This window comes from Nerophis lumbriciformis, linkage group LG02 (assembly GCF_033978685.3).
Source record: "Nerophis lumbriciformis linkage group LG02, RoL_Nlum_v2.1, whole genome shotgun sequence".
NCBI classification, from domain to species: domain Eukaryota; kingdom Metazoa; phylum Chordata; class Actinopteri; order Syngnathiformes; family Syngnathidae; genus Nerophis; species Nerophis lumbriciformis.
Genome location: NC_084549.2, coordinates 34,209,834 through 34,233,382, shown reverse-complemented (window position 1 = coordinate 34,233,382; position 23,549 = coordinate 34,209,834). Strand labels below are relative to the sequence as shown.

The following is a 23,549-nucleotide window of genomic DNA, read 5'->3' as shown; positions in this document are numbered from 1 at the left end:
TCCGAATTTGACAATACACCAAAGCAATGCCCAGCCCAATCAGCAGATGCGCTGCGATAACGGTTCCAAATAGGTAGATGTCTCCCACGTCCTCGACGAAAAGCACTGAGAGGCACATGATTCTCCATTTCTCCCAGGAGTCTCTCACGTACCTCGCAGTAATTGTTCTGTCAGGGGAGCCATCATAACCTCTTTTCCTCGTCGAGAAGATTTTGTCAATTGAGTCGAGAGTTCAGCTTATCAATTCCATGTTAGGTGTTTGGATTTCAGAGGACAGCGCAGAGAAAGAGGCTCTTAAAAAGTATAGACAAGAGCAGACAGAGAGCAAGCAGGGAGAGACAGAGAGGGAGGAACAAGCGACCGCCTCCACCAAGTGCCAAGCCAGAAAAATGGTCGTAAACCTAATAGTTCACAAATAAAGGAGTTTGTAAATCGAAGTTCAATTGTATATTCTAATCCAGTGTTTTTCAACCACTGTGCCGCGGCACACTAGTGTACCGTGAGATATTGTTTGGTGTGCCGTGGGAAATTATGTAATTTCACCTAATTGGGTTGAACATATGTTATGCAAACCAGTAATTATAATCCGCAAATAATGTGCCGTTTTTGAGTGTCTGTACTGTCTAGAGCTCGGCATATCAGTAGGTGGCAGCAGGTAGCTAATTGCTTTATAGATGTCGGGAGGCGAGTCTCGCCTTTTCCTGTCACTGCCTCAGTTAGGCAGCAGGAGGCAGTGTGCAGGTAAAAAGGTATCAAATGCTTAAACCAAAAATAAACAAAAGGTGAGTGTCCCTAAGAAAATGCATTGAAGCTTAAAGATGGCTATGCAAAACGAATCTAAAACTGAACTGGCTGGAAAGTAAACAAAAACAGAATGCTGGACAACAGCAAAGACTTACAGACTTACCATGAATTGATTAACGTGGACCCCGACTTAAACAAGTTGAAAAACTTATTTGGGTGTTACCATTTAGTGGTCAATTGTAAGGAATATGTACTGTACTGTTTCATATAATGTATTATCTTCCTTTGCAATCTACTAATAAAATTTTCAATCAATCAAAGCAGACGGCATCCACAAAGTACATCCATACGTGACAATCAACACCAAAATAGGAGTGCAAGACAAGAACTAAAACACTACACACAGGAAAACACCAAAAAAACTCAAAATAAGTCACAACGGGATGTGACAGGTCGTGACAGTACACCTACTTTGAGACAAGAGCTATAGCATGCTTGGTTATGGTTTGAATTCATATCCAACAATTGAGAGAATGACTTTTTATTGTCAATATCGGTTGCTGAGTTTCATTTTTTTATGTTTTCTGCTCGCGGTGTGCCTCGGGATTTTTTCAATGAAAAAAATGTGCCTTGGCTCAAAAAAGGTTGAAAAACACTGTTCTAATCAGTTACGGAGGAGGAAGAGGCTAGGAATAAGTATGTGGTAAAATGTCATATAATTAATGTTAATAATTAAGTGACATATATGCGTTTCCTCACACAAAATTGGGCCCTCACGTTATATTGTGCAAATAATTTCCAATGTAGTAAAAGCAATGTCTCGAGTTAGTCTGCAATAACAACAATGTGATATATTTTATTGTCCTGCAGTGTAATAATCCCGTTGCCATGTAAGCACTCGGCTTTGGGATCCTATTCCATATTTTGGGGGGGGGAGTTTGCATGTTTGCATGCATGATTGACTGGTGATTTGTCCAAGATTTGCTCAACTGTTTTCAACTAAATTGGATTTTCTTTTTAAAATAATAATAATGTTGACCATTTGTTGACTTTATTCTTACGGGGGAACTGCACTCTTTCTGGAATTTTGCCCATTATTCACAGTCCCTATGTGAGACAAGAGGACATCCAGGACCATATACTGTATATTTCAGCCCGAATAAAGGGAGGTTGACCTACAAGTTTTAGTCGCTGAGTGATAATTAGATCCAAACACAAAGCACCAGCAGCAATTCATTTTTGTTTTAATTGGGGTGTGTGACTGTTGCTGTTTTTGTTGTTCTTATACTGTATGTATTTCTGTAACTTTGTCTTGCTGCCCTCTTGGTTATGTCACTCTTGGAAAAGAGATTTTAATCTTGATGAGTTGTACCTGGTTAACCAAAGGATATAGATTTATTGATTGACCATCTAGCAGTAGGGCTGAACAAGAAATACAAACTATGAACATAATGAAACAATCACCTACTATACAATGTCTGCTCTCAAAACCGTTTAGATGATGAATTCAGCATAATCCTCGCTGAGGTAGAAAAAAAAAAGGTGCCACAAGCGAGCATTTAGTCCTGTCTTCTTAGTGATGTCCCTGGGGCTAAATTGAATGTCAAAGTTGACCAACTAACATAAAGTGAGAGACATGATTTATAATTTAGAATTAACTTCGAAAAACTCAGAGGCGATGCAGCAGTTCATTTTCGATGTTTTTAAAAGGCTTTATGGGCCCAATAGATGACTCCTATTAGCTTCATTTTTGGCTGTGTTGTACGAGCCGTTTATTACAAATTAGATTGCATTCAAAAGGGTAAATCACAAGTGTGTTGTTGTCTCACATGGGGATAGGCAAGATTCCCCAAATGTAGAGTTCCCTTTCAGTATTTGAGATTTGGACCCTTAAAACAGCAACAAGTTTTCCCATAAAAGTGTTATTATTCTTTAAACCACACTGCTCTTGTTCTAGAAGCTGTTTACATCACATCGTTTAACTTAAATTGGGTAACAACTGTGTTCGTGATATAACAACTGGTGATAGTAAACACAACCTTTTGAAAAACAGAGTATTATTGTTCCTTTCTACACTCCAAAAATATGCACTTTTAAGACACGCTCATGCACAAATACACCACATTTATTCATGAATGGCAATGCACAAGGTTGTGTGCCGCTCAAGATATCAGTTCCATTACACTTTAACAGATGTTTGTCATTACACGTATCCCGAATGTACATTTTCTATGACCGGCGGAGATGTTCTGCTGAGGGCTTTGGGGGACAGGAAAAGTAAATAAAGAAGTTATTGTTTTGCTTGTAAATGTTCCCAAGTCACTTTGGATGTGATTCAGGCTAAGTGGAGCTAAGTGGTGTAAAAATGCATTTAAAGTACACAATAACATATGTTTTTTACATGTGTTATTTGGATGATTTTATGGTGTGAAGTAGAACAAATCAGGGGTGTCTAAATGTTTTCCACTGAGGGCTGCATACATACAAATCGAACAATAAGGAGTACTTTATTAATCAATCAAACCAAGAGACCACGGGGTCTCGCCCATGGACCAAGGCAAACTCTACCCACGCACCTGCCACAAACTGTAATATATTTATATGTATGTTTTTTGTTTTGCAAATAAGTTTAATAAATGATACATATTTAAAAACAAACATTAATGTTATTGTTAGTTATTAATATCAACATGTCAGATTTTTCTCATTATGCCTTTTGCTTAGTTGTTCACCTTTTTAAATAAATTTAACTTCTAATGTGTTGTGGGTAAGGGCAGCAGGGTGGAACAGGGGTTAGTGCGTCTGCCTCACAATACGAAGGTCCTGGGTTCAATCCTGCTCTCGGGATCTTTCTGTGTGGAGTTTGCATGTTCTCCCTGTGACTGCGTGGGTTCCCTCCGGGTACTCCGGCTTCCTCCCACCTCCAAAGACATGCACCTGGGGATAGGTTGATCGTCACCACTAAATTGGCCCTAGTGTGTGAATGCGAGTGTGAATGTTGTCTGTTTATCTACAAGCCCCGTTTCCATATAAGTTGGGAAACTGTGTTAGATGTAAATATAAACGGAATACAATGATTTGCAAATCCTTTTCAACCCATATTCAATTGCATGCACTACAAAGACAAGATATTTGATGTTCAAACTCATAAACTTTATTTATTTTTTGCAAATAATAATTCACTTAGAATTTCATGGCTGCAACACGTGCCAAAGTAGTTGGGAAAGGGCATGTTCACCACTGTGTTACATGGCCTTTCCTTTTAACAACACTCAGTAAACGTTTGGGAACTGATGAGACACATTTTTAAGCTTCTCAGGTGGAATTCTTTCCCATTCTTGCTTGATGTACAGCTTAAGTTGTTCAATAGTCCGGGTCTCCCTTGTGATATTTTAGGCTTCATAATGTGCCACACATTTTCAATGGGAGACAGGTCTGGACTACAGGCAAGCCAGAAATGTACCCGCACTCTTTTACTATGAAGCAACGTTGATGTAACACGTGGCTTGGTATTGTCTTGCTGAAATAAGCAGGGCCGTCCATGGTAACGTTGCTTGGATGGCAACATATGTTGCTCCAAAACCTGTATGTACCTTTCAGCATTAATGGCGCCTTCACAGATGTGTAAGTTACCCATGTCTTGGGCACTAATACACCCCCATACCATCACAGATGCTGGCTTTTCAACTTTGCGCCTATAACAATCCGGATGGTTCTTTTCCTCTTTGGTCCAGAGGACACGACGTCCACAGTTTCCAAAAACAATTTGAAATGTGGACTCGTCAGACCACAGAACACTTTTCCACTTTGTATCAGTCCATCTTAGATGAGCTCAGGCGCAGCGAAGCCGACGGCATTTGTGGGTGTTGTTGATAAACGGTTTTCGCCTTACATAGGAGAGTTTTAACTTGCACTTACAGATGTAGCGACCAACTGTAGTTACTGACAGTGGGTTTCTGAAGTGTTCCTGAGCCCATGTGGTTATATCCTTTACACACTGATGTCGCTTGTTGATGCAGTACAGCCTGAGGGATCGAAAGTCACGGGCTTAGCTGCTTACGTGCAGTGATTTCTCCAGATTTTCTGAACCCTTTGATGATATTACGGAGCGTAGATGGTGAAATCCCTAAATTCCTTGCAATAGCTGGTTGAGAAAGGTTTTTCTTAAACTGTTCAACAATTTGCTCACGCATTTGTTGACAAAGTGCTGACCGTCGCCCCATCCTTGTTTGTGAATGACTGAGCATTTCATGGAATTTACTTTTATACCCAATCATGGCACCCACCTGTTCCCAATTTGCCTGTACACCTGTGGGATGTTCCAAATAAGTGTTTGATGAACATTCCTCAACTTTATCAGTATTTATTGCCACCTTTCCCAACTTCTTTGTCACGTGTTGCTGGCATCAAATTCTAAAGTTAATGATTATTTGCAAAAAAAAAAAGTTGATGTTTGAACATCAAATATGTTGTCTTTGTAGCATATTCAACTGAATATGGGTTGAAAAGGATTTGCAAATCATTGTATTCCGTTTATATTTACATCTAACACAATTTCCCAACTCATATGGAAACAGGGTTTGTATGTTGGCCCTGTGATGAGGTGGCGACTTGTCCAGGGTGTACCCCGCCTTCCGCCCGATTGCATCCCCCGCGAGCCCGAAAGGGATAAGCGGTAGAAAATGGATGGATGGATGGATGGATGGATTGTGTTGTTGGTAATTAAAAAACAAGCCAAAGTCCTGATTCACAATTTGAATAAACCCTGCTTTGGTAGCTCTTCGTCAGGGTTGAACGTGCGATGCGACGTCTAATCTGAACAATCACAACTCCATGTAGCTTGAGAGCTTCACGTCACAAGCGAGCAATGGTTATAGAGAGAAGGAGGAGTGTATTTGCAGCTTTTCAGTCCCTTACTGTTCTCTCTTTCTTCCAATCATGATCAGCATCAAGGGTTGGAATTGGGGTTTAAATCACCAAAATGATTCCCGAGCGCGGCCACCGCTGCTGCTCACTGCTCTCCTCACCTCCCAGGGGGTGGAACAAGGGGATGGGTCAAATGCAAAGGATAATTTCACCACACCTAGTGTGTGTGTGACTATCAGACTTTAACTTTTTAACATATAATTTTAAATGATATTTTTATGAAGTTTTTCCCACTAATTCTTATTCTTTCTTATCACTTGTTTGTTTGTCAGTCTGGTCTTTGGCGTAGTTTCACATGCGTCATTCGCGTGCATGTGTTTGAGGGTGAGCCAAGTCGACCAGAAGCGCCATAACCCGTAAACGTGCAAGAAAGAAAAAACTACCTACCGGCGCAGTTGTGTTTTTCTTTATTGTGGGAATGGAAAAGCAAGCCCAAAAATAAGCAACCACAGGTTCAAAAAGTAGCCAAAAGTTTGTAATACGCAGACTAGCACCTAGGAACTCAGGTCATACTGATAACTCAACTTACAGCGACAGTGGATGGAAATAACTTCGGTCTTGTGGCGAGAGCAACCCGCCAGGGCTTGGAAGCTAAACTTTCCATTCAATATGCCTTTTCTGTTGTCCATTTCTGCTCTCTCAATGTCCCTGTGACTCAACATATGCCGGAACGCTGCTGATTTTCCACCGCAATGTTAAGGATTGAGGGTCACGCAGGGCGTATTAAAATTGTGTGGTAATAAAAGAAATGGTGCCATTAAAAAAACATTTTGTTTACTCATTATTATCGCGTTAACTTTGACAGCCCTAGTTACAGTCAGCCCTAATGATTTTTTAGAGAGATGCACCTCACACAATGCAAGTTTACAGGGCAAGCTGTGCAGCGTTCGCTGGAGCCTCAACACAGGAGCATTATCTATGTTTCACAGGCTGAATTTTAAATCGGTGAATTGCAACAAAAAGTATATCTGAGGATCAGCAAAGTGTATTCAAAGGTTAAAATGGGTGCCTGTTGGCAGGTCTGCTGGTCACTCTTTGGGAGATCACTGATGTATTTATTTTTGTAATATGTTCAGGCTCTACCAGTAAAGTCCTAAAGATCGACAGGTTGGTGCCCTTTGTGCTAAACTATTAGAAGAGAACATTGACATCACTGTGCTTTAGTTGACAAAGCATGTAAGTGTTAGTGTAATATCTATAATAACATATTGTTTTTATTTAATAAATTGTATGGCTAGAATATGCCAAGGGACTATAAAAAAAAAACAGCCTTGGCCAGTCGTAGCTAATGTAAGCGTCAATCCCGTTACACAATAGTTTTAGAGATCAAAACTTGATTTTAAGCGGTTGCTTTTGTTTAGTATTCAATGGTTTTCTCAGGCATCTGCTTTGAGAAAGACATGCTTCGAAATATGTTTGTTGTCCCAAAAGAAAGACACAAGCGGTACACTATATTGCTAAAAGTGTTTGGCCACCCATCCAAATGATAAGAATCAGGTGTCCTAATTCCTTGGCCCGACCACAGTTGTATAAAATCAAGCTTTTAGGCATGGAGACTGTTTCTACAACTGGAACTGTCATAGGATGCCACCTGTGCAACAAATCCAGTCGTGAAATGTCCTCGCTCCTAAATATTCCAAAGTCAACTGTCGGCTTTATGATAAGAAAATGGAAAAGTTTGGGAACAACAGCAAGTCAGCCACGAAGTGGTAGGCCACGTAAACTGACTGAGGGGTCAGCGGTTGCTGAAGCGCATAGTGCAAAGAGGTCGCCGACTTTCTGCACAGTCAGTTGCTACAGAGCTCTAAACTTCATGTGACCTTCCAATTAGCCCACGTACAGTACGCAGAGAGCTTCATGGAATGAGTTTCCATGGCCAAGCAGCTGCATCTAAGCCATACATCACCAAGTCCAATGCAAAGCGTTGGATGCAGTGGTGTAAAGCACGTCGCCACTGGACTCTAGAGCAGTGGAGACGTGTTCTCTCTAGTGATGAATCACGCTTTTCCATCTGGCAATCTGATGGACGAGTCTGGGTTTGGAAGTTGCCAGGAGAATGGTACATTTCGGACTGCATTGTGCCGAGTGTGAAATTCGGTGGAGGAAGAATTATGGTCTGGGGTTGTTTTTCAGGAGTTGGGCTTGGCCCCTTAGTTCCAGTGAAAGGAACTTTGAATGCTCCAGGATACCAAAACATTTTGGACAATTCCATGCTCCCAACCTTGTGGGAACATTTTGGAGCGGGCCCCTTCCTCTTCCAACATGACTGTGCACCAGTGCACAAATCAAGGTCCATAAAGACATGGATGACAGAGTCTGGTGTGGATGAACTTGACTGGCCTGCATGACCTGACCCGGAGACTGAGAGCCAGGCCTTCTCGACCAACATCAGTGTGTGACCTCACCAATGCGCTTTTGGAAGAATGGACAAACATTCCTATAAACACACTTCGCAAACTTGTGGACAGCCTTCCCAGAAGAGTTGAAGCTGTAATAGCTGCAAAAAATGGACCGACATCATATTATTATTATTATATCTATGGGTTAGGAATGGGATGGCATTTTAAGTTCATATGTGAGTCGAGGTAGGTCATACTTGCCAACCCTCCCGGATTTTCCGGGAGACTCACGAAATTCAGCACCTCTCCCGAAAACCTCCCGGGACAAATTTTCTCCCGAAAATCTCCCGAAATTCAGGCGGAGCTGGAAGCCACGCCCCCTCCAGCTCCATGCGGACCTGAGTGACGTGTCAACAGCCTGTATTCACGTCCGCTTTCCCACAACACATGTTATAACTGTAGAATGATCGAGGGCGAGTTCTTGGTTTCTTATGTGGGTTTATTGTTAGGCAGTTTCATTAACGTCCTCCCAGCGCGGTAACAACACACAACAACAGCAGTCATGTTTTATTCAGTTCGTCTGCCGTAAACAGCAATGTTGTTGTAATATATTGAGTTGGAGGCAATAACCAGGCGAGGGGATGAAGTACGTCTCTTTACTGTAGACTGCAGAACAGACTCACACACTTGACGTCAGGTGCGCAACACCACGTAAATCGTTGGCCAACCAAAAAGGAACCCCAGTACGCTATAGCCAACATTCATCAGGAGATGGCAACAGACAAACATAGAACACTCTATAACATTCCCCCCCTTTTAGAAATGGAGAAGTTAAAATAAATAAATAAACAACCCAACCAAAAAATGCAGCAGCTCAATTAAAAAACTGTACTTAAGCCACATTCTTTTTTCTTTTTTTTTAGTACTGAACACTTTATACTGTCTTCAGAGATTCAGTTTTTTTGGTGGTACTCAAAACCTTTCTGGGTACCTGCGAAAAGGTGTTCAGCATGGTTAGAAAAATAGTGACAGAGAATAGAACAAGGATGGACAATTCAACCCTTAACTCAACAATGACTGGATGAGTGTTATGTGTGTGTATACGTGTAAATAAATGAACACTGAAATTCAAGTATTTATTTTATTTATATATATATATATATATATATATATATATATATATATACAATAAAATAATTATATATATAGCTAGAATTCACTGAAAGTCAAGTATTTCTTATATATATATATATATATATATATATATATATATATACAATAAAATAATTATATATATAGCTAGAATTCACTGAAAGTCAAGTATTTCTTATATATATATATATATATATATATATATATATATATATATATATATATATATATATATATATAATAATAAAATAATTATATATATAGCTAGAATTCACTGAAAGTCAAGTATTTCTTATATATATATATATATATATATATATATATATATATAATAAAATAATTATATATATAGCTAGAATTCACTGAAAGTCAAGTATTTCTTATATATATATATATATATATATATATATATATATATATATATATATATATGAAATACTATAATAATAATATTTCTTATATATATATATATATATATATATATATATATATATATGAAATACTTGACTTTTATAAGTATTTATTATATATATATATATATATATATATATATATATATATATATATATATGTATATATATATATATATATATGAAATACTTGACTTGGTGAATTCTAACTGTAAATATACTCCTCCCCTCTTAGCCACGCCCCCAACCACGCCCCCGCCCCGACCACGCCCCCCACCCCCACCCTCCACCTCCCGAAATCAGAGGTCTCAAGGTTGGCAAGTATGAGGTAGGTGGCCAAATACTTTTGGCAATGTAGTGTATATATAGCACATTACAGTCAGTTGTGCAGATTACATTCATGTCCTGTGCACCACTAATGGCCTTATGTTGTGTCACTTTGAGTAAGAACTATATTTTGAGAACCGCAAGATGGAAACTTGGGGTTGCCATATTTCAGTGTGTCTGGAGGGAACGGGGAATCCAATTTGTGTGTCTGCGTCCCACAAAACTGATTGTTGAATCGAACACATCAGTGTTTGTTGTATTGTAATATAATGTCATTGCTTATTACAATTAGCTGTGCAGGTTTTCTATAATGAGATGTATTCACATTAAATAACGGTAACAAAGTGACATGAATGGAAGGACACCGTAATATACAATCCAATACACTGTACAAAACTGCAATGCAAGATTGAGAAAAGAAGAGCTTATCTCCCTGTTTGTGTTCCTCTTCTATTGATTTACTGGAATAACTGATATGATTAGTTAGGGCTGCACAATTTATCAAATTTTAATCACGATCACAATTTTGTCTACGATATTAACATTTAAAAAGGAGGCTTGGCTGCATATCTTATCAAGCACTTTCACAACCACGGTGGCAGACAACAGAAAAAGAAAAAAAACCCTTTCCATAACATTTAGCTCGACTGTCAGCTTTGCACAGGTGCAGCAAGGGGTAAGGCTCATAGATTGGGAAAATTGAGTATACATTGCATAGTATATGCAATTCCAAGCCTTGTCGGGTTTGTAGACTTACAGTATACATGATCAGTTGAATTTCTGGCATGTTTTATATTTGATCGAGATTTTCCCAATCTCTGCCAGGCCAAACATCTATTCGTGAGGCATTTCAATCAACTTTTTCTCATGACACCTCAACTAATCTCACGGAGCATCGGATCATTCATTGTCAAAGCCCTGCAGCCGTTTTCAATGGTGGACAATGAAAGATTTAAAAGACTGATGAACGTATTTGAGCCATTGTACAAAATTGCATGTGTTAAATTGTTGTAATTTGAAAGATACTAGGATTAAAAAGATTGTTTGATTTGTTTAGATTGTCAGTTAAAAGTTGAAAGACAGAAACGTATTTGTGTTTTGTTATTAGTCTCCAATTGTTACACCAAATGTTTGCAATATCAGTTTAAAAACACTAGATTGAACATTGTTTATGTTTGCTTGTTACTTGAAACATTGTACCTTCACTGTCCTCAGCACTTCGAAAATACCTCTTGGTAACAATAAATATGATTACAACATTTAAAGCACTAGATTTGTGTTTATTTGACCGGTGGAGACACACACTGTTCTGCTGAGGGTTTTTGAGGACAGGAAAAGTAAATAAAGAAGTTGTTTTTTTTTTGCTTGTAAATGTTCCCAAGTCACTTTGGATGTGATTCAGGCTAAGTGGTTTAAAATGCATTTATAGTACACAGTAACATATGTTATGAGCACAGTAAGTGTATTAATCATGAAAGGGGAACTGCACTTTTTTTTGGAATGTTGCCTGTCGTTCACAATCATTATGAAAGACATGACGACGGATGGATTTTTTTGTTATGCATTCTAAATATTAAATACATTCAATTAAAAGTCCACTTATGATGGAGCCTCTATGAGCCATTTAATTCTGCCTATAGAGCCACTAAACAACATCCAAACACCTCCATTAGGGTATTATATACATGATGTATACATGTAATATAGTAGTAGGCACATTTATAATAACATTTAATATTTACGTACAAACCCCAAAACCAGTGAAGTTGGCACGTTGTGTAATTGGTAAATAAAAACCGAATACAATGATTTGCAAATCATTTTCAACTTATATTCAATTGAATAGACTGCAAAGACAAGATATTAAATGTTCGAACTGAGAAACGTTTTTTTTTTTTTTTTGCAAATAATCATTAACTTACAATTTAATGGCAGCAACACATTGCAAAAAATTTGGCACAGGGGCATTTTTACCTTTATGTTACATGGCCTTTCCTTTTAACAACACTCAGTAAACATTTGGGAACTGAGGAGACCAATTTGTTAAGCTTTTCAGGTGGAATTATTTCCCATTCTTGCTTGATGTACAGCTTAAGTTGTTCTATAGTCCATGGTCTCCCTTGTGGTATTTAAGCTTCATAATGCGCCACACATTTTCAATGGGAGACTACAGGCAGGCGAGTCAGCATTGATGGCGCCTTCACAGATGTGTAAGTTACCCATGCCTTGGGCACTAATACACCCCCATACCATCACAGATGCTGGCTTTTGAACTTTGCGCCTATAACAGTCCAGATGGTTCTTTTCCTCTTTGGTCCGGAGGACACAACGTCCACAGTTTCCAAAAACAATTTGAAATGTGGACTCGTCATACCACAGAACTATTTTCCACTTTGCATCAGTCCATCTTAGATAATCTCAGGCACAGCAAAGCCGGCGGCGTTTCTGGGTGTTGTTGATAAATGGCTTTGGCTTTGCATAGTAGAGTTTTAACTTGCACTTACAGATGTAGCGAGGAACTGTAGTTACTGACAGTGGTTTTCTGAAGTGTTCTTGAGCCCATGTGGCGATATCCTTTACACACTGATGTTGGTTTTTGATGCAGTACCGCCTGAGGGATCAAAGGTCACGGGCATTCAATGTTTATTACGCTTACGTGCAGTGATTTCTCCAGATTCACTGAAACTTTTGATGATATTACGGACCGTAGATGGTGAAATCCCTAAATTCTTTGCAATAGCTGGTTGAGAAATGTTGTTCTTAAACTGTTCGACAATTTGCTCACGCAGTTCTTCACAAAATGGTGACCCTCGCCCCATCATTGTTTGTGAATGACTGAGTATTTCAAGGAAGCTGCTTTTATACCCAATCATGGCACCCACCTGTTCCTATTTAACCTGTTCACCTGTGGGATTTTCCAAATAAGTGTTTGATGAGCATTACTCAACTTTCTCAGTCTTTTTTGCCACTTGTGCCAGCTTTTTTGAAACATGTTGCAGGCATCAAATTCCAAATGAGCTAACATTTGCAAAAAAGAACAAAGTTTTCCAGTTTGAACGTTAAGTATCTTGTCTTTGCAGTCTTTTCAATTGAATATAGGTTGAAAAGGATTAGCAAATCATTGTATTCTGTTTTATTTACGATTTACACAACGTGCCAACTTCACTGGTTTTAGGTTTTGTATTTTGATCATTTTAAGCATATGCGGCGCATTAATTTAAAAAACACATCACATTTGCTTTTTTTTTTCTTCATCACCGATTATTACTCACTGCAACAAACATAATACAACATCACTTACTGTATAAGGTCCGCTGTCATTAGGATGCTGATTGGTAGAATGCATTTAAAAAATCCATTCGTCACGATAAACAAAATTTTTAAAAACTGCAGTTCCCCTTTAACTTAAGTTGCACCTAATTTTCCACACTAAGTCATTTTTTCCAAGTCATCTTTTTTTGACAGTTCTGAAATAATATCATTCCATGTCCTAAATACAATGATAATATTGTACCGTGAGATTTTCATATCATGACATCCCTAGTAATTTGTCTTATGTTATTTGTTTCAGAGACATTAAAGTTGAAAAAGCACCAATTATACGTTTTCTGAAGTTTGTCCCAAAGCATCTTCAATCTGGGATGTTTGCAGCAATCAGACGTCACTGTCAGCACTTGTGTCCTCTTCACTTTTGAACAACTCCTTTGAAGACTAAAAACAATCAGGCGGCACTCAGCTCTCTCATTAGGAATCGATGTTTATGTCCCACAAGATTTACCTCTCAAGGCTTCAAAAATGCATAAAGCAGGCCAACTCCTGTCATGTTTTGTCTCCTTTGTGTCCTTCCCTGTCCTTTTCCTGGATGTGCCTCCTGCGGAACAGCCTTCTTTGTTTTTTTGGATACACCATCAGGACTCCTTTTGTAACATTTCTTAGAACAAATGAGCTAATTATGATAATCTAACTAGCAGAAGACACACAATGAACCTCCTCACAAATGTAATGTGGATTTTTCTCTCAGAGTAATTCCCCAGATGCTGACTAGAGCTAAGTTTTCAATTCATGATCTTAACCTATTTTTTTGCTCGTGCCACCTTTAGGATAAGATAGGATAGGATAGACTTTTATTCATCCCACAATGGGGAAATCATTTTTTTTTATACATACAGTAACAGCTGTAAAGCATAATGAAAAAACAAAATATAGTAAAAGATACTACATATTGCTCACTTTTATGTATAGACAGAAGATAAAATACAACAAAAAAACAATAACATCCGTATTGCACACCATGGGAAAAAAACAAAACATTACAGTTAACACATAAGTGCGTTATAAAGTCTTATGGCTGTGGGTAGAAAGGACCTGCGGTAGCGCTCCTTCTTGCCCTGTGGATATAACAGTCTAATGCATATTTGCCAACCTTGAGACCTCCGATTTCGGGAGGTGAGGGGTGGGGGGCGTGGTTGGGACTGGGGCGGGGGGCGTGGTTGGGGGCGTGGTTAAGATATATATATATATATATATATATATATATATATATATATATATATATATATATAAGAAATACTTGACTTTCAGTGAATTCTAGCTATATATATATATTAAATAAAAGAAATAGGGCTTCACGGTGGCAGAGGGGTTAGTGCATCTGCCTCACAATACGAAGGTCCTGAGTAGTCTTGGGTTCAATCCCGGGCTCGGGATCTTTCTGTGTGGAGTTTGCATGTTCTCCCCGTGACTGCGTGGGTTCCCTCCGGGTACTCCGGCTTCCTCCCACCTCCAAAGACATGCACCTGGGGATAAGTTGATTGGCAACACTAAATTTGCCCTAGTGTGTGGATGTGAGTGTGAATGTTGTCTGTCTATCTGTGTTGGCCCTGCGATGAGGTGGCGACTTGTCCAGGGTGTACCCCGCCTTCCGCCCGATTGTAGCTGAGATAGGCTCCAGCGCCCCCCGCGACCCCAAAGGGAATAAGCGGTAGAAAATGGATGGATGGATGGACTTGAATTTCAGTGTTCATTTATTTACACATATACACACACATAACAGTCATCTAATCATTGTTGAGTTAAGGGTTGAATTGTCCATCCTTGTTCTATTCTCTGTCACTATTTCAGAACACACACATTATACAAATATACATTATAAAATCAATAAGAAAACGGGAGCTCTAATTTAGGAGTCTGAATTAGGATCAGAAGTTCCTAAATAAACATTGCGCACTCACGTTGCCTTTTTGTATTGATTACTGCAGCTGTGCACTGGATTCACTCACAAATACAAACTACAACTCACAAACACTTTAGAGTTAGGCTCCACCATCAGAATGTGTACTTAAACTTATAAAGATCACATGGATATTATTCAGTGAGTTGATTCACCAAAACTAACCTGTTATACAGGAGGAAAAAGCACACAGGACGTTTCAATTGTTCACAGACTGGTCGCGCTCATCAGAATGACAAGACACTTCCAGTCTGCAGGTGATAGCATTCAATTGGGAAGAAACGCCCTACTGCCCCCTACTGACCAATGTGAATACTGATAAATGTGTAATGACAGCTCCAAAAACGAATTCAAACCACAAAATAAAATATATAAATCAACACAAAAATGTGACACATTATGGGTGGGTCACATATGCATGTACAGTAGATGGCAGTATTGTCCTGTTTAAAAGTGTCACAACATTGCTGTTTACGGCAGACGAACTGCTTTACGGTAGACGAAAACTTGACTGCTGTTGTTGTGTGTTGTTACCGCGCTGGGAGGACGTTCATGAAACTGCCTAACAATAAACCCACATAAGAAACCAAGAACTCGCCCTCGATCATTAGCTGTTTATATTGTGGGAAAGCGGACGTGTGAACAGGCTGTCAACACGTCACTCAGGTCCACATGGAGCTGGAGGGGGCGTGGCCTCCAGCTCCGCCTGAATTTCGGGAGATTTTCGGGAGAAAATTTGTCCCGGGAGGTTTTCGGGAGAGGCGCTGAATTTCGGGAGTCTCCCGGAAAATCCGGGAGGGTTGGCAAGTATGGTCTAATGCTGAAGGAGCTACTCAGGGCCTCCACAGTGTTGTGCATGGGGTGAGATGGATTGGACATTATGGATGTCAACTTAGTCAACATTCTTCTGTCAGCCACCTCCTCAATGCTGTCTAGTGGGCAGCCTCGGACAGAGTCAGCTCTCTTAATCAGTTTATTATGCCTGTTTCTGTCTCTGACTGTGCTGCCCCCACCCCAGCAAACAACAGCATAGAACACCGCAGAAGCCACCCAGCTTTCTATCGATCACCACCAGGTGGTGAGTTGGCTCCGATGGTAGTTCAACTGAAATTGCTACTAATATGGGTAAAAATTGGCAAAACCCTATACAGCTTCCTAGATGTAGGAGTAGTCCAGTCGACCACAGCTTGCAGCTTGTGTCTGGCTGAAGCTGGCCTTTTTTTTTTACAATATACCCGATGAAAGGAACTGTGATGAAAAGCACATGTTTAGATTTTAACGAAAAATGCTATTCTTTAGGAGATTAGGGCAAGGCAAACATGCTTATTGTGTGTCTCCATACAAGGCAAAAAAAATTATGCATATCGTCATGGTAGACAAAAACACAGTGACCTGTCAAGTCATTACATTCATAAGAGCCTGGACCACCAGTCAAATAGTTAATAACCAGGTATTCAAAATGACCCAAAAGTAAAGGCAGTCTTCTACTTGTACCCCTCTTTAATGCGGATCAAGTAATATGCATTAAGTAGGTCCAGTTTAGAAAATCAGTTAGAAAGTACAACATAATGACCTGCTGGGGCGTAACCACGAGCAGAGTGGGCTCTCAGAGACGAATACTGACAGCCTGAGAACTATGAAATGGGGGAGGGACACAAAACGTAAAATTTCATTTGTTGCTATAGGTCTCTTTAAAAAACTGGAAAAGTTTATATACAGTATTGGTTGGTTGTTGTTAGAGGGGTCGGAAATTTGACAGCGACAAATTCGCTAAGTTGGCATTGCAGCCACATCCATTATGCCCATTTCATTCATTTATGTGATTTTTTTAGCACTCTGGCAGAATGCCTATACCAATTAGAGGCTCACATTTATAAAATGCGATCTGGATATTTTCAATCTATTGCGTGTGAAAGAAGTACTGACACTGGAATTATCCTCTCAGCTTTGCCCCTCGGTAGAGACCACATTTATGCACTACACATTTCCCTGATGATGAAGAGCAGATGTAGAGGCACATCTTTGAATTTCAAGGTTAACCATGTTTTGCATTTCATTTTGAACTAAGTACTTTTTTAATATATGGGTTTAATTTGGGCAAAAAAGCAAGTTGGAACATTGTTAAATGTTTGTATCAAGTTGCATAACTTATTACAAAAGACTATCTTGTCTCATGTAAATAAAATACAATTACTTGATTAGCCACACTACTACATTACCAAATATTCAAGACAGAGTGAATTTAGTGCTGTACAGCCTGTACTATGTATGACAATGTCATCCCCTGAGCCAACTGAGGTGTGGATTGTCCATCCTGTTACTATCGTCTTCAAACACATTGTATTTGGTCTTTGCAAAACTCCACATTTGTTATATTGGTGTGGTTTCTTTTTGTTTGTTTTCGTCAGCACTCTGCCTGTTTCCTCCCCCTCATCCGTTTTCCACCTTTCTCATGTTTATTGTTTGCTTGGAGCAGCTGTTGGAATAATGGGACTATCTGCAATTTGCAAAAACAAACAATTACCCACTTTGCGAATTTTGCAGTTGCATCCAGTGTTCGAAAATATTACTTGTGCTACACAAACGTCCAAAACTAGACACAGTGATTTCATGAAAAAATAAAACATGATATGGAGGAGGATACGATTAAGAAAAATTAGGTTTACTTCTGGAGAAGCTGGGGATTGTGTTGTTTATACAACAAACGTGTTTATGGATGATTATGGATTCCTCTTTTAATAAGAAATGTTATTGTCTTTGGTGTTTAATGAAGGTTTGGTTCTGCAAAATATCATCACAGCAGTAATAGGAAATCAGGCAATAAGCCGTCTGTGACTTTTATACAAAACCCAGCAGGATTTTGCGAAAATGCCTTTTATGTTGTGACGCGGGATATTTGGACGTCAATGTGTAGAGTTTATGAGATGCAATCACCCAAAGGTGACGGTGAGCTTGATAATTCGGTCATGATCTCAGTGTGGCGAATACTGGACATAAACAGCAGGGTGTTTTTCTTGTTGATTATGGGCAAGATATTAAACATCAGAGTGTAAATTGATATTTTATGTACTTCATAATGGATCTAATGCCTACAAGCTATTAAAATTCAGTTGGCAATCACTATTTAATCGTATTTAACAGTATTAATATCATGGAAAACAAGTCTAACCTACCCCTAAAAGTGGATGTTCAGCGTCGCTGCTTCCTGGCTGCTGGCAGTGTGGACAACTTACATTTGACATGATGACGACTGGCGAGTGCAATGTTGTGAACTTTTCATCACATAATTACTTTAAGGATGCTTCCTTCATTCAGCAGGTGTCATAATGAACAAGACAGCGATTAATTTTCCCTCAGCGACCGATTGTGGCAAAAGTGGCGCCCTGCATGAGAAATCAGCGAGACCAGCCAGAAGAAGAAGGGACTTTGCAACGATCAATCAAATGAGCTCCGGGAAGCGCGGGGTGTGGTCATCCCTACTCTGCGCTAAGGTTTCTAGACCTGCTTCTGGGGAACATGTTTAAATAATGTTTTCAGGAAGTAAACTACCACTTGTACTGTACTCGATCTCCGTTTCATTATTGTTAATTATTAAGGTTAAACATTTTGAACGCTAGAATCCCATCGGGACGAGATAAAAAGACAGTTTAAAGTGAACGCTTCTATGTATGCCACAGGCGACAACGGCAAGGATATAATGAGCGTGTTACAGCTGAAGTCATACCAGGATATCAAGGAATCATTTAAACATCATCTTTGGAAGAGCATGCTTTAACAAACAGAGCCAGGAACCCCGGTGAGAGTGTGGAGTCTTTCGTCACCGCAGTACAAACGCAAGTTCAACACTGCGAGTTCGGTGTCCAACATGAGCAATTAATAAAGGACTGTACACTAGTTGGCAGAAGAGACGTTAGACTATCAGAAATCTTACAATTAGATGCAGACTTACCTTTCGTAAAAGCTGTTACCCGAGTGAAACAGGGTGATCAGTGAAAAAACAACAACCTATGCTGGAGGGACAGAGCAACCAACAGGACAGGTGGACGTCATATATAAACAGATGAGCAGGGGACAAAAATACGTAGAAGATGTAGAGACATAAAGGAACACTTGTGGGAAGAGTGTCCTGCGGTGATGCTGAATGTAGGAAAAGTCAGAAAAATGTTTTGCAGAGAAATGCAGATCAGAATGCAGCATCAATGACAGACACCACACTAATGCAGAGGGGAAGTAAAGACAAAAAGTAATTTGCTTTCCTTGGAGAAGTGGGCTCAAAGGAAACCAAGGAGTGGATTAAAATGCTACAGTTGAACGGAGATGAGACTGTTTTCAAACTCGACACTAGTTCACCGCTATACCAAGCAGCATGTACTCTATTAAAAAGCATGCAGAACTGGAACCACCACTGAAAGTTCTGTATGCACCAAGCAGACTGAAAGGAAAAGACTGTTACAAAAGGGAAACTAACCATAAGAAAACAATCAACAGAATAACGTGTTTGTTGTTGAAGACCTGTCTACGCCTTTACTTGCTCTGGAATAGAATCTCTCACACTAATAAAGTATTTCTCCACAATTAAAGGACAGAAAGAAGATGTAAAAACCTAATACCTCAATGTGTTTTCTGGCTTGGGGAAACTAAAGGAGCCACACACAGTTAAGCTGGAGCCAGATGAGGCAAGGTGAAAGTAGAGCTGGTGTTATGATCCGCTCCCCGGATCATGTTCTGTTTGGTTTTTGGACTCCCTCAGTTCCTGTTTTGTGCACCCCTGGGTTTGTTTTCTGTTACCATGGGTGCTTATTGTCTTCACCTGTCTCTGATTGGTGTTCGGGACACTCACCTGTTTCCCGAGCATTGATCAGAGTGCTATTTAAGCCTGCCGTTTCCGGTCAGTCAGTCTGGCTTCCTAATTTTCTACCCGCAACAGTTGATGTCGGTATTCATTCTTTTTTGTATGCTAGTTTCGTGCAATGAGCACACCTTTGCTTTTCCCTGTACGATTTATCCCAATAAATAATTTCCTACCTGCACGCTGTGTCCGCAGTCCGTCTGCATCTTGGGAGAAAGACCCCCGCATCACAATGCGCCCAGATTGTCACAGTAGGAAGCCAGCATATTGTAGTTCTCTCGCAACGGACGGTGAGGAGATGGAAGAAGGTACGCGGATGGTATTGCAAGCGATGGAAGCGGAGACGCTCCGCTATTCTCCAGAGGAGAATGCGAGGATGATGTGGGGACCCAGAGGTTCGCTGATCCCAATCGACTCAGTTTGGCCCGAGCACATTGTCGCCACACAGTGGTACCGGACGCGTCGGCGAAGACGGAAGCTGTCCAGAAAGGCTTCGCCTTCTAACTCTTTCTGTCAGCCGCCTCCTAAGGACATTTTTTTACAGACCCGCTCACCAGGTCTGCCCCTGTCCCCCAGGACTCAAGCTCCGCCCCCAATGACTTTGGCTCCACCCCCTATGGCTCAAGCTCCGCCCACTCCTCTGTTTTCTCCCTCCTGGTCTTCCTTACACTTCACTACGGGGGTGGCTCAGTTCCTGCCAGCCGAACTGCCATGCCCTGCAAGACCTTCTCTGCCTGCTGTTGCTCCAAGCCCGGCTGCGCCTCCTCTGTCTGCTGTGCCACGTGCTGCTCAGCCTCCTTCACTTCCTGTTCCAGCGCAGCCATCTTCCGGGATCCCCCTTGAAGAGTACAGTCCTGCTTGGATGGATGAGTGGTACCAGAAGGTACTTATCGAACTAGAATTGGAGGAACACGCCCAATCAGCAGAGGACACTCTGCCTGCTACTGAGGCTTTGGACAATTCTCCTCGACAGTCCCACGTTGGGGTGTGTAATAGACATTTTGGACAATCAAAAGGAGATGAGTCTACCTCCCTCCTGACCTACCCCCACCCACCCCTAAAGACTGTTTCAGACAGAACAGAACGCGTCTGGTATCCGCTTCTTGGGGGGGGTAGTGCTGGGAGCTGTGCTAGTGGGGTGGCAAAGCTGCGCCCAGCCAGGCAGAAACCTCCGGCCCCGCTGGGAGCTGTGCTACCAGTGGTGTGCCGTCCGGGGCCAGCAAGGCATTCTCTGCTGGCCTAACATAACCAAAAATCATGATCATAATTAAAGATACAATTATTTTTTAATTTACTTTCCCTAAATATCTAAAAGTATTCAAATTCTCTTCATGTCATATTATGCTTAATGATTTTATCATTTTGTTTTGTTAATTATTAAGCATCATTGTGAATGATCACTGTGTAAATGTCATTGTTTTGATTCACTTGTAGCATAGCTGAGGGTAACATGGCCTTTATTCTCCCACATAACTGATATGCAAAATGTTGTTTAGGGTGAGTGGAGGGCTGGCTTGACAATTTGTTTTTGTCTTTTCTTTCTTAGTTGCATTTTCTGGCCTTGGTTTCACTTCCTTCTACCTGGCGGGGAAGCTGCAGTGCTTTACCAGGCAGGGTCGAGGTCGGAGCTGGCGTCTCTGTGCCACGGTGCTGCCCCTCTACAGTGCAATGATGATTGCATTGTCCCGAACCTGCGACTACAAGCACCACTGGCAAGGTCAGCATGAAGGCTCCAAAACTCTGATGCAACTCTCTTTTATTAAGTTATGTTCAGATTGCACACAACCCGACTTTAAAATAGTGGAGGTGTACTGCTGAAGAGGTTGTGGTTAAAAAGAATATCTGATTATGTTTATTGCAAGAATGTATTGCACACAAACATGTTTTTATTGGAATTTCTATGCATTAATAAATACATATTACAACAAAGGTGATATAATATTGCCATAATTAAATGTAATTGACACAAAAGATGTCTGTAACATTAGAAAACGCTATCAATTATTGCACTGGACTCTCAATAATTTGGATTGAGCTTATATCAACAATGATTTATTCTAAGTTAGCTGGTTTGTAAATATTTAGGAATATTTATGAGAGGCTGCCTAACGGCTGTATTTCACTGATTGCATGCATTTTTAACCGATCATGGCTGCATGAAAAGTCAAGTACAAGGTCAGGGAAGTAAAATAAATCAGGACAAATAATTTCTACAAAGTACAGAGAGTCAGATATGATTGTTTTGTGAATCTACAAAATAATATTAGACTTTGATTTGATTCAGTAACCTCCAGAGAACATTATTAGTATTATCTTGGGTAAAAAAAAATGGTTTTCCACTAAGTAATTACAGTGCAAGGTAACACCACAATAAATTAATGGTTTACGTATTTAAAAACAAATATCCATGTGACAATTGCTTTAGTAATACAATTATTGGCAGTCTAGATAATTAGGGCATAGTTTAATGGTTGCAGACTATCCTTTGACTTCCCATGGACGTGGAGTAATCACTTGGTTCTCCAATCTTCTATTGCGTCTTTTCGTACGTGTTCAAGTTAAAGAAGCCGAATAAATCGACATGAGTAACAAACTACTTTATAATTCTTTAACTACCGTTATTTGCTTCTTCACTTGCAAGTACATTCAGTGTTATCACTTGATATTTCATCATAATTGGTGTTAATTGTATTGCACTGGGTGTATCAGTGACTACGTTTCCATGCACTAAATTACACAAACAACTTAATCTGATCATGTTTGGCTTTTGAGAAACCCGATTAACACACTTAGATTATATGGAGATGGCCCTTCGTATCCTGCATCAATACATAGGCAACACACTGGAACGAAGAGGAGACTGTTTATTTGCTTCACAAATTAAAATAATGTAACATTTTGAAGTGGATCGATGGGAGAAAATAAAAGAGATTTAAGAAAGTAGCTAAGGAAATGGAGAATGCTGGTTTTTTTAGGACTCCCAAACGAAATACAAATGAGATGGAAGAGAATGAAGCAGGTAATGTATATTACAAGGCAAAGAAGAAAGCGTAAACAAACCTCTTCATACTGCATTTGTGCACTCCAAAGTGATTAACAATAACTCTGTATTTCACACAACTGGCAAGCTTTTCCAGAACAATAGAAATCATCATCTGGAACAGTAAGGGTCGGGGCACAAACGGTCTTTTCCTTCGGATTTCAAACTTCTTCTATCAATCCATAGAGCCTTATGAATGAACTCGGAGACATTGGAAAGATTTGCTTCATTGATTCTGCGTCCGGAAATTCCTACAAAACAACTCTCTCCAGCCAGCCTATTTGCTTCGGACCTGCATCCGCTCCGAGACATTCGTGGTAGTAGTGTAATGTTTTTGGTGCAATCTAAGATACTTTTTTGATGCTGTCTGCTATTTCAATCAATCAATCAAAAGTTTACTTATATAGCCCGAAATCACAAATGTCTCAAAGGACTGCACAAGCCACACTTTAACATCAGCATAGCATTAGATGTAATATGCAGTAGGTATGAAAATACAAAAAAAAATCGGAACGTACTCAGTGTATCCTGA

The 23,549-nt window shown here is 39.9% G+C and overlaps 1 protein-coding gene across 1 annotated transcript in view; it reads left to right on the top strand.

Annotated features, from left to right (window-relative positions):
• plpp4 (phospholipid phosphatase 4) overlaps nt 1-23,549 on the top strand; it is a 180,494-nt gene that overhangs the window by 146,411 nt on the left and 10,534 nt on the right. The window contains exon 6 of the mRNA XM_061961453.1: nt 21,524-21,694. Coding sequence (XP_061817437.1) covers nt 21,524-21,694 — 171 coding nt within the window. The remainder of the gene's footprint in view (nt 1-21,523; nt 21,695-23,549) is intronic.